This window comes from Lagopus leucura, unplaced genomic scaffold (genome assembly GCF_019238085.1).
Source record: "Lagopus leucura isolate 7727_CA_CO unplaced genomic scaffold, USGS_WTPT01 Super-Scaffold_100038, whole genome shotgun sequence".
NCBI lineage: Eukaryota > Metazoa > Chordata > Aves > Galliformes > Phasianidae > Lagopus > Lagopus leucura.
Window position 1 is genome coordinate 936,152 of NW_024962287.1, and position 12,360 is coordinate 948,511.

The 12,360-nt window shown below is 49.9% G+C and overlaps 2 protein-coding genes across 2 annotated transcripts in view; one reads left to right on the forward strand and one right to left on the reverse strand.

The window, feature by feature from the left end:
* Positions 1 to 7,700: 7,700 nt before the first annotated feature.
* Positions 7,701 to 8,711, forward strand: LOC122186641 (taste receptor type 2 member 40-like). Its single transcript, XM_042883471.1, has one exon. The coding sequence runs from the start codon at positions 7,701 to 7,703 to the stop codon at positions 8,709 to 8,711; it is 1,011 nt and encodes a 336-aa protein (XP_042739405.1).
* Positions 8,712 to 10,468: 1,757 nt separating this feature from the next.
* The window catches only part of ANKRD66 (ankyrin repeat domain 66), a 3,763-nt gene continuing 1,871 nt past the window's right edge, over positions 10,469 to 12,360 (reverse strand). The window contains exon 3 of the mRNA XM_042883533.1: positions 10,469 to 10,918. Coding sequence (XP_042739467.1) covers positions 10,738 to 10,918 — 181 coding nt within the window. The 3' untranslated portion in view covers positions 10,469 to 10,737. The remainder of the gene's footprint in view (positions 10,919 to 12,360) is intronic.

A 12,360-nucleotide genomic window follows, 5' to 3' on the forward strand; every position in this document is an offset into this window, starting at 1 on the left:
TGTGGGACTGGGGTGGGGGGGAGGGCAGAGGCCTGTCGCCCCTGTCACGGACATAGATTGATCTGGTCAAATCCGTGACAATCTGGTAAACCATGACAGTGTTGCCTTCCATCAATATTTGCCAGCACTTCTTACATAAAAAAACATTTCCATATATCTGTAGCTGTGCGCAGCCTCTCCATTCTCCCAGCATTTCCAGTTCCATCATTTTCCCTAACCAGCTGATCTCATGGGCTTCCATTTAACCTGTGGAAAAACATGAGGCGTTTTTACATCATCCTTGGAGGAAAGATGTAAGAGTCCAGTAGAGCTGGCTGAGCAGCTGTTGTATATAAGCTGTATCAGTGTTGTATCTAAGCACATAGAATGCTGGGAAGCACAGAAAAGTGTTGTGATAACAGTTTTGATCCATTCATCTTTAGTGAGGTTCCACTGGGCAGAGCTAGGAAGTTACTTTCGGAAAAAAGAATTCAATATAACAGAATTTTTGCTATAAAAAATATAGAAAAAATAAATCAATACCAATGAAAATGCATCAAAATGTGACTTGAAAAACTAGTGTTCAGCTGCTCAGATAGGGAACATATTCTATTCCATTCTTTAGAAATGAAGTGCAAACCTGGGACTTCCAATCCTGTAAACATGCCCATGTGAGTGGATGCATTCAGCAGGTCCTGGCAGACCCAGGCCTTGGTTCTGTGGCTCTCCCTGGAAGCTGTTCCCAATAAGTCTTCCATGGAGACCCGGCTCTCCCACAGACACAGACACAGACAGACACAGACAGACACAGACACAGACACAGACACAGACACAGACACAGACTTCTTTGCCTCCCTCAATGTGTAGGAATAGATTAACATCCAGCCACCATAGCTTTGTACCAATCCATCCCTACTCGTGTTAATGTATTTGAAGCAATTGTTTCCTCTTTCACATTTGGACTGTGAATTCATCTATGGGGCAGGGTGGTACCTCATGTGGTACCTCCACATTTAATACTAGACCAGCTGCCCAGGGCCCAATCTGGGCCTTAAACGTCACCGTGGATGGGGCCCTGGGCAGCCTGGGCTGCTATGAAATGTGGAGGTTGGTGGCCCTGACTGTGGTGACGGGTTGGAGCTTCATGATCCTTGAGGTCCCTTCCAACCCAGGCCGTTCTGTGATTCTACGATTCCTTTTGACCTGTCCATCCTGCCCAAGTGACTTCCTTTTCTGTTTGGTGTGAAACTCAGCTTCCTATTTGTACAGCCCTGGACTGTGTGCTTGTAATAACTTATTTATCTCTGTGTGTCTTCCTTTTCACATCTATAAAAAGCACGGTGAAGTCTAATGACCATCAAAGAAACAAAAAAAAACAACAAAAATCTGCACAGTTACCCACCAAAGCATGGCCTCCATCCCCCTTCTGCCAACATGGCCCCGCTCAGCACCATCTGCTTTGCACCACCCCATGGATACTAATATATCCTAAGAGCTGCAGCCCAAGAAGGTGAGGCTCAAAGCTGCCAGGAATGGGGTAATGTCTTTCATGTCTGTCAGTATCAAGTCAGAGCTTCCCTGTTAACCCCATCCCAGAATGCTTCCATGCTGTATTCAGGAATATTCAGGAAATATGTCCTTAGTACAAATGAAAACAACAGAGAGTTGCACATCTCTGTCACCACTCATAAATGATGCTTTTTCCCCAAAGAGCCATATCATCTCTTCTCCCCACTCTCAGCTGAGTACGTCCTTGTGTGAACCACCTCAGCCTCTGCTCACCAGTCCTCCCAGTCAGACACCGATCACCTCTCTCAGGCTGTCAGGATGAGGTTCTGTGGCCCATTTCTCACGTCAGGGTGTAAGTCATGAGTAGTTCTGCTGAAGTCAATGGGAACATTCACATATATGGTGACAGTAAGTCAGTACTGTGCAATGGCTGCAGTATTGCCATTCCTGCTTTGCTAGTGAAGCTGGGAAGCACGTTTTTCCCCATTCATGCTCCCCACTTGTCTTATCAAACATTGCAAATGCAGAACAAGGAACTCGAAATGCACTGACTTCAGAAATTCTAATTCCAGACTCCTACAGCTTGAAGATTTTACCATGAACAGCATGAGATCATCATCCAGGTAGGAAATGGTTACCATTAGTTAATCTTAAAGGAAAATCTGTGAGAACAAAAGCAATTTGTGACTCCCAATTCACTCAGATGGTATTCCATAATGAAATGGCCATTTGGTCACCATGGAGCTTGCTGCTGCATAAGAGCTATCTTTTCCTTTAGGACTGCAGGAGGATCCCAAGGGTGCAGTGCTTCTGCTCCTCTCATGTGACCCCATCTGTGTTACCATGAAGGCTGGGGAAGGATTTTCAAATACATGTGTGAGAAGGTGAACTTACTGCTGCTGTACACGGCTTTCAGCCTCAGTAGGACAACCCTGCAGAAATCCAACCTTTGCCCAACAATGTCAGAAAATTCAGGAAGTTTTGCTGTGATGGAAGGGGTGTTGTAACTGGTGTTGAAAGAATATGGCCCATAGTGCAGGGCTGACTCATTATCATATGGGGTATTGAGATCATCAAGGAAACAATCACTGTTTGGCAGAGGTTTGTGCAAACCCCAGACAAAAAATCAGATGTTTGTGATTAGGCAAGACCAAAATAAAGCTCACTGCACAACGCCCCTTCAGAATGCCTCACCATGGCTCAGCAACGGTCCGGGTGTCAGCAAGTTGGCAACCCCTCTTAAGAGAAGCCATTCTAATGCTACAAAAAGGGGCATGCTTCTACTGATAATTCTCAGGCATGCATGTCAGAGCTGCATTGCATCTCCCATTCATCCCACAGTATGTCATCCTAACTGGATGGTAAAAAATCCTAAGGCACTGCCATGGGCTGCCCAGGGAGGTGGTGGAGTCCCCATCCCTGGCTGTGTTTCAAACCGTTTGGATGTGGTGCTCAGGGCCGTGATTTAGCGGAGGGCTGGTAGAGTTGGGGTGGGATGGTTGGGCTGCGGTTGGACTCCATCATCTTTAAGGGCTTTTCCAACCTGAGCTATTCTATCATTCTTTGATTCTATGATTCTAAATCCTAGGGATAGGTCAGAGCCATCAGGAGAGAGCATCATCTTGCTTGATAAACTGAGGGCTGGGAAAGAAAAGCAGGCTTTACACATCCAGGGCATCGCTCAGAGCTTTTAGCAAGTTGCTGTGTGTTCTCAGCTCCTGAGTAAAGTCTGAACAATTTAGATGTGGAAACCAGTAGTAACGCAGTGTTAAAATCTTACAGAGCTCTCCTGTATTTACCAGCTCCAAACTCAAACTTTAAAGTAGTCCCTGCAATTAGATGGAAACCAGAAGACAGAATGTTCTGAATGTTCTCATTTCTAATTCATAGAATCACAGAATCATAGAATGGCCTGGGTTGCAAAGGCCCACAGCGCTCCTCCAGCTCCAACCCCTGCTGTGTGCAGGTCGCCAACCAGCAGCCCAGGCTGCCCAGAGCCACATCCAGCCTGGCCTTGAATGCCTGCAGGGATGGGGCATCCACAGCCTCCTTGGGCAACCTGTGCCAGTGCCTCACCACCCTCGGGAGGAAAAAATTTCTTTGCATTTCCCTGCAGCCTGTGTTGAGCTGGGGCTGTTATGAAGAGAGAATACCTGAAGGGTGCAGCAGAGCAACACGTGGGTTCCTGCAATCATGATTTCCTGCCCTGGTTACCCAGAGATCTCAGCCAGACTGAATGATGTCGCTTAAATCGGCCCAGTCAGCGTCGAGCTCCTCTCTGGCACTGCACCTGGCAGCCAGGAGTGCTGGAGCACTGTCACACCAATGGCAAGGTGTGTTACGCTGTTTAGCCAACAGCAGCACAGCATGAGCAGAGCAGATCTGGACAGCTAATGTTACAACAGCAGCACAGAGAGCTGCACAAAATCAGAGTACATCCAGTGCAAGCAATGCCATGCTACCACAACAGAAGTGCTTATCACCCATCCTTCAGACACGATGCGGGGAATGGGAAAGTGACATCTGAAGGAGCTCCTTCTCACAGCAGCTGCTTCTCTCCTGCTGTTGCTGAAGCAAACTTAACTTGTGTTAACATTTGAGCCTTACCAACACTCTCACTGGTGTTTGTTTACAGCTGCAGCACTTTCCAGTACGATCATAGTGAAAAAAACTTTCTGATGCAGGCAGCAGAAGAGCTGATGAGCAGTGATGTGCTGCTGGACCTGCTCTCACTGACAAGGAAGGGCTGGCTGGGGAAGGGACAGCTGGGAGCAGTTTGGGATGCAGCAGTGATGAGATGGAGTTCAGAAACAAGGCAATAATGACCAGGCAACCTGGAATGCAGGTGAGCCAGTTGTGAATTTTTCTGTTCCGGGGAAAATGTGGGTCCACTACTGGACAGGGATCTGCAGAGGTCCTTTCCAACCCCTACTATTCTGTGATTCTGTGTCTAACACCTTCAAAAAGCAGCCTTTCTGTTTCTGAAATGAGATAAACATCAATTTAGGCTGTGTGACATACCAAGAACTACAGGATGTTTTTCTGAAATACCGCACCACCTCCCCAGCCAGCGCATCTCTCCTTAACCAGTAAGTGCCCAAACACACTGCAAACAGCCATCAGCACACTGCAGTGCACCAGTCCTGTCTGCTCCAAAGGGGCATTTGGGGCTGAATGAGGATTTCCAGAACAATTTCATAACATTTGCCCTAAGGAAGTTTCACCATTTTCCCCAGCCACGTATCCTGAAACCACCATGGGCTTCAAGCATCACAGTTGGTGTTTATGTGGAGTGGGGTGTGGGTAGAAGTTACACACCTGATAGCCCCACGGCTTGGCTAACCTGGGCTGCTCACCGGGCATTCTCATGTGATCCAAGGGGAAAGGCAGTGGTCATGGTGACAGGAGTCCATTCCAGCTTCAAACACCTAAGCCAGAACTAAGCTCAGACTCAAGCCATTAAGCCTAAATGCATGCCCTGAAGTGCCTGTGTATGTGCTGTGTGTCTCAGGCCCAGTACTGCTGTGCATCCATCCCACTGCTTAAACAGAGGTACCTGGTGCCATCTGAGATTCTCCAGGGGCAAAATACCCACATAGGCTGGTAGATAATGAAGCCTGGGGATCCCTTCCCATTCTAGAGTTGTGTCAGAGGAGATGGATATGGACCAGCAACAGACAGCTGTGTTTTAAGCAGCTGATCTACATCTGTGCTTAAAAAACACAGCATATGAGACTCTTATTTTGTACTTTTGTTTTGCAATGCCAAACTCCCCATGCGGAGCTGAGAGGGTCCCAGCCACTGTACGCTAGTGTAACATCTTTATTTACTGCCCTTGTTCAGGCATTGTCCCAGCACAGACAATCCATTTACAGACCTTTATGTATTTTTTTTCATGGAAATGGAACCATAGAATGATAGAATTACCTGTGTTGCAAAGGCCCACAGCGCTCATCCAGTCCCAACCCCCTGCTGTGTGCAGGTCGCCAACCAGCAGCCCAGGCTGCCCAGAGCCACATCCAGCCTGGCCTTGGATGCCTGCAGGGATGGGGCATCCACAGCCTCCTTGGGCAACCTGTGCCAGTGCCTCACCACCCTCTGGGGGAAAAACTTCCTCCCCAAAAATAATTTATGTTCTCCCCACAGATGTATGAAGAGAAGACAAAAAATCTTTCATCCCATCCTCTGCTCTGTCAGCACAGTGAGACAACATGCCCCAGAACATAAAGCAGATCACAGCCGCTGCCAGGAAATGGGACTGTCCCAGGGTAAAATGTCACTGAAGCCCTGGGGTAGAACTGAAGGTACTTAAGATTCATATCTTGGCCACCAGTTGTGTGAAACCAAGCAGCTTCCTTCAGATGAGCACAAACCGGAAAGCAGAAGCTGAATGAGAGCTGCTGCCGAGGGCTCTGTGAGCTGTGTCGCATAAGAATGTGGTGTTGGTGTGGGTTTGGTTCAGCCCAGAGGATGCTCCCCCCTAGGAGCAGTTGAACAAGTTGAACTCAGCACTACGCTTACTGCCCTGACTTCCCTGAGCTTTCTTCAGCCATGTCCTTTCTCAGCTGCCTGCATCCTCATGCTCAGCTACCCAAAGAAGTCACACACCCAGGTCAGTCACTGACACAGCTTGGTGTAATTCCCCCCCTGATGACTGACAGTCTTCCAATAACCTAAAAACACTGCATCCTCACCTCTGGCTTCAAAAGTGTTTGGGGTCTGAAACGTAGACTGCACAGTTCCAAACTGGCAGATAATTGCAGTGCCAGCTCCTCATGGACCCAAGAAAGAACGTGAGGGCGTGGATGGGAAAACCATAGAGGCACAGGAATCAGTGCTGTTAAGCAGCATCTCCTCCAGGAGTCCATTCCAGAGGTTGATCAGTGCCACCTGTCTGTGCACACAGCATGTCCTGCTCTGATGAGCCTTTGGAAGTACTGACAGGCAGAAACCATCAAAAAGGCACTGGAATGGGCTGCCCAGTGGTCAGTGCCCTGGAGGTGCTTCAGAGCTGTGTGTATGTGGTACTGAGGGATGTGGTTCGGTGGGAAATGGTGGTGCTGGGTGGGGGTTGGGCTGCACCACCTTGGAGGTCTTCTTCAACAGGTCTGTGATTCCGTGATTCTAAAGTTGAACCTTGAAATGCTGAGCAGATGACAATCTTAAAGGACACAGCCATACACTGACCTGGCACACAGCCTGAATCACTGAATGGCCTGGGTTGGAAGGGACCTCAAGGATCACAAAGCTCCAAACCCCTGTGCCATGCAGGGCCACCAACCTCCCCATTTCACAGCAGCCCAGGCTGCCCAGGGCCCCATCCAACCTGGCCTTGAACACCTCCAGGGATGGACGGGGCATCACAGCCTCTCTGGGCAGCTGTTCCAGCACCTCACCACTCTCACAGCACACAACTTTGAGAGTGGCCTGCACGGCCATTTCATAGCCACTCTCAGTACAGGAACCCTTGTAGGAATCAGGAGCTACGGAACAATTTAGGATTTCTATGACTCCTCCAGAGACAAACCCTGCTCCTCCTGTCTGCTCACACGCCCTCCAGCACCATCCTGAGTGATGCCAGCAGCTCTGGGACAGAAGCAGTGCTCTCTGCCAAAGAAAGGGCTTAGAGATGGCAGCTTGAGGGAATGCAAGGTCTGCTTACTGCATCATCAGCACGGAGTTACGGGAACGTGCTCTGTTGTTGAGATGAACCCCAAGCTTTCTGCACAGCATTTCGACATGCTAATGCTCTAACTAGTCCTTCGGTGACAACAAATGCAAATAGGAGCTTGCAACAGTGATATTCAGGGAGAATTTATAGCCCCCAGGAAACAGGTGCAGAGAGGAAGAGCTGCCAGCTTCCTTCTCATAGCTAGATGGCAGGTTGTTGAGATTTACAGCACAGCATCAGCTGCCATCTGGTCGGTAACTGCTCTCAGCATGCCAGGCTCCTCTCAAACCCAAACCTAGAGGGACTTTGCCCGACAGAGTTTCACACAGCCTGCCTGTTATGAGCTGAAATTCAAATGCTGAAGGCTGACACCGATGCTGGGTAAGGGGATACCTGGCACATTTACATCCCAGCACCTGCGCTGCTCTGGGTGGGAGCAGCACTGAGGTCCCCCCCAGCCCTATAAAGCTCCATTTCCTCACACGGACACACATCCCAGCTAACCTCAGCTCCGGCACAGAAGAGCTGCCCCCGGTGCAGGATGGCAGAGCAGCACTGGTACAACACAACTTTACCCAGTAACACTTTCCTGGTCGTCTTCACCCTCCAGGCGCTGGCTGGCATGTGCATCAATTCCTTCCTTGTGGCTGCATCTTGCATGGAGTGGTTCAAAAAGAAAAGCATGAACTCTAATGAGAAGATCTTGCTGTTTCTGGGCGCCTTCAGGTTTTGGTACTTGTGCATCTCATGGATATACCTCTTTATTTCAGTGTTACTTCCCCAGCATCTTTTAGGCACAGGCATGTCCCTCGCCTTTGCAATTTTTCTGTGCTTTTTAAATTCTTCCAACTTTTGGACTTCTGCCTGCCTCTATGCTTTTTACTGTATAAAAATCGCAAATTTCAGGCACCGTTTCTTCACCTACCTGAAAGCCAAAATCGACAGGATGGTGCCATGGCTGCTGCTGAGCTCCGTGGTTCTGTCCCTGCTCAACTGCAGCCCTTTCCTCGAAGTTACTGGTGAAAAGAACACCAATTTCACCACCCACGAGATTTTCTGGAAAGTGAACAAAGAAATAAGGGAACATTATCGCACTATAGTTTTAATCTGCACACTTGGGTTTTCCATGGCGTTCATAATGGTAACCTGCTCTGCCTTCCTCCTCCTCTTCTCCCTCTGCAGACACAAGCACAGGATGCAGAACAGCTCTGCCAGGAGCCTCAGCATGGACGCCCACATCAAAGCCATGAAATCCCTTCTGTCCTTCTTCTTCTTCCACTGCATTAATTACATCATCTTGATGTCAACAGTGTATTACAACAATAACAATAACCTCCTGACGTTACTCCTTTTGGTCCTTCAATACGCTTTTCCAGTCGTTCATTCCCTTATTCTCATTTTTAGCAATCCCAAACTGGAAAGGATAGTGCTAAGGTTTCTGCCTTGTGCAAAGTGCAAGGACTGCACCAGGCAGCCCACCACAACATCGATGCTTTGTTCTTCAGTTCAGGTCCTGCCATCTCCAACGGAGTCCTCAGCACACTGCGGGTGATACAGGTCTTCTACCTTCTCCTTTTAAAGTAAGACAAATCACTGAATTAAGTTCTTGTGAATTGAATTAATTATTGTTATCACTTGATCTGAGTAATTCTTTGAGATAAGCTATTGTCAGTAGCCAAGCAATGCGGTCCTGTGATTTGGTGACACTTCCATCTGCTGCTGCCATGTTACTAAGCCTGGTTCCAGCAGTGGACTCTGGCTCTGTAAAACACTCAGGAATCACAGAACAGGTTGCCCAAGGAGGCTGTGGATGCCCCATCCCTGCAGGCATTCAAGGCCAGGCTGGATGTGGCTCTGGGCAGCCTGGGCTGCTGGTTGGCGACCTGCACACAGCAGGGGTTGGGACTGGAGGAGCGCTGTGGGCCTTTGCAACCCAGGCCATGCTGGGATTCTATGAATCACAGAATCACCAAGGTTGGGAAAGACCTCCAAGATCACCCAGTCCAACCATCCACCTATCACTAATATCGCCCTATTAAACATGTTCCTTATTACCACACCTAAATGTTTTTTATATTGTGAATGTGTTTTACATTTAGGAAAACGCGTAACGGGTCCCGCAGCCCCACAGCAGGGCACAGTGAGCCCAGCAGCAGCCAGTTGGTGCTGCAGCCCATGCAGAGCCAATGCTGAAGCTTATTCTGAAAGGATGCGGCCAGGCAGGGGCCCACACTGGAGCAGGGGAAGTGTGAGGAGGTGTGAGCCCCACTGCCCACCCCTGTGTCACTCAGAGGGGAGGAGGTCAAAGAGCTGGGAATGAAGGGGGAAAGTTGAGCCTGGGAAGAGGGGTGACGTGTGGAAAGGTATTTTAGTTTCGTCTTTGTTTATCGCTATCCTACTCTGTTTTCTTAATGGGCAATAAATTAATTTTCCCAAGGCCAACATTTATTGTCAGTGGTGGCAATTGATCTCCCTGCTGTTATCTCAATCCAGGTGCTCTTCCATCCCATTTTTTCCCCCGGGCTGCAATGAGGGGGCACTGGGAGAGAGCAGAGCAGGAGTCTGCCAGCAGCCATGCAACTGGCTACACAGCAAACAGATCCAGCACAGAGCAGAACCTGAATCGTTCATGGCTTTGACCAGATCAGGTCCAGATGAGCTGCCATACTCTGCTGGGTCCCACTCTGTCAATGGGACATGCTATGCACCACCCACATGTCCTGAGAGAGGCAGGTCTTCAGTGCCATCTGGACCCCCTTGCTGCTACATGACGCTCACAGAACAGACACCATAGCTCCCTTCCTTCCCTGCTTGTGCTCCTGTAGTTGCTGCTTTAGCACAATGCTTTCACAAAAGGCCCCAGTATGCTCCTTGCTCCTGATAAGCTGTGTCACATCACCCCTCAGCAGGAGCAGCTCTGTCCCACCACAGGGAAAAGAGAAGCAGCAGTGAGGCTATGAACCCCTAGGCCCCCAGGTGACTTGGGGCTGGAAGCAAACACAGAAAGGGCACTGGCATCACCACAGTGATGTCCCTGAGCCAGTCGGGAGCAAAAGGATTTCATTCCCATGCAACATGGGTGAGTGCAGTGAATTTCATTTCTATACATTTGCATATAATTGGGTGAATTAGAGCATTTGTATATTTAAGCACCTTCTGCAATATTCATAAAGTTCTTTACAGAGAGTGGTGAGGTGCTGAACAGCTGCCCAGAGAGGCTGTGATGCCCCGTCCATCCCTGGAGGTGTTCAAGGCCAGGTTGGATGGGGCCCTGGGCAGCCTGGGCTGCTGTGAAATGGGGAGGCTGGTGGCCCTGCATGGCACAGGGGGGTTGAAGCTTCGTGATCCTTGAGGTCCCTTCCAACCCAGGCCATTCAGTGATTCTGATATTTGAGACCTGATGCATACAGGGCAGGCAGAAGCACTCCTACCCACCCCATGACCACAACAGCATGTGCAGCACATCACAGAGGCTCATCCCGGCACCCATCTCTGCTGCCTACCCAGGTTTCCCCTGAGATACTCAGTGCCTCTGCTCTGCACTGTGAGTTCTCAGCAGCCCCAAACACACAGTGACACTACTGCTTCCTTCTCTTCCTCTGTGTCTTCTTCTGCGCAGAGGTTGCATAGCTGCGCTGGGCACACGGTGGGTTTCTCTCCAGCTCCTCCTTCTTGAGTTCCCAGTCTTCATCCACCTGGTCCAAGGGCACTCCCCTCATCGCGGCTGTCTGGCGGTAGTTTCTGCTCTCCACCTCTGCTCTGGGGAACAAAGGAAGTTTATCTTCAATCCCCGAGCACAGCTCAGTCACAGCACACCTGAGCACGTCCATGGAAACAGGACTGTGTGTTGGCACAGTCAACACATCAGCAGCAGCAACCCATGAGAAACCCCCAGCCCACCCCACCGCCCCAGCGTGGCACCCCAGGCACTCAGCCTGATGGAGGTGGGAACCCACAGGGAGGATCTGTGCAGTTCAGACCCCAAACCCAACTCAACAGGGAAGCAGCAGCTGCCATTTATACAAGTTCTCAGATTTTTGCCCACATCTACACTGAATGACACTGAACAAGTTGGCAACCTGGAAATAAACACACTTTGCTGTGGGATTCCTGGGGCAGAGATATGCAGCTCCCACACTGCCCTCCTCAGGAAGCTGCAGGGAGCAGTGAGGTCACCTGTCAGCTCATCTCCCATTTAGGTCACCTGCGACTCCTCAGCCACACCAGTGCAGAAAATATAAAGAAATCTGATGCAAATTCCATGTTTGTCATTCAGAGGTCACTCAGCGTTTGTAGGGTTTCAATGCTTTGCATGTCTATGCAAACTACACTGCACCTGCATGAGGGGCTGGTGGGGGAGGAAAGGGCTGAGCTGGGGCTGACAAAGGGTTTGGGTGCTCATGCAATCACAAAAGCTCAGCTTGGTTGGGTCAGAAGGAACCTCTCAGTCCCCAGCCCCACTCCTGCCCATCAGTTCGGAGCCCAGCCGTGGCCTCGGGCACCCACAGCTCTGGGCAGTGCCAGGGTCTCACTGCCTCTGGGTAAAGCATTTCTTCATTTCTTCCAACACCTGACCTGACCCCCCCCTCTGTGGCTCTCAGTGATGCCTTTCAGCCCTGCTTTGGGCACAGCCCCTCTGCCTGTTACTTTAAAAATGTCTTTTCTAGCACCTTTTTGCCTGACAGGCAAATATCCATCCTGACAGGGACTCCATGTAACACAATATCCCTCCCATTTACATCCCAGAGCAGCCAAGGCTGTGACCAGAGGACAGATCTGCACTGTGCAGCACTGGAGCACACACACAGCCCCACGCTGTGCTGCAGCTACAGCCACTGCTCATCCAGAGCCAGCCAGCTCTGAAACACGGCTGCTCGCCTTCTCCACCTCAAATTTGTCATTCACCTCAAAACACCACTCAGCAGTTGCACGCCTTAGGCTGTTGCTGCTGTGCTCATCAGTGCATTGTGCTGGATGTCAATCATCACATCAATCATGTCACCCACCCTGTCAGTCATCTTGTCAAACACCTTGTCAGCTATCCACTCAGTTACCTCTTCCATCACTACAACTGACCTGTCAATCATCCCAGCAACCCCCCCACCAGCCCCTTATCCAACTTCCATCCAATCCCCACAAACTCCCCATGCCAAACCCCATCCAACCTCCATCCAACCCCCCTTGCCAGCCCCCAGACGATC

Coding starts and splice junctions, on each gene's coding strand:
- LOC122186641 (XM_042883471.1), top strand. CDS start 7,701: ATGGCAGAGCAGCACTGGTACAACACAACTTTACCCAGTAACACTTTC.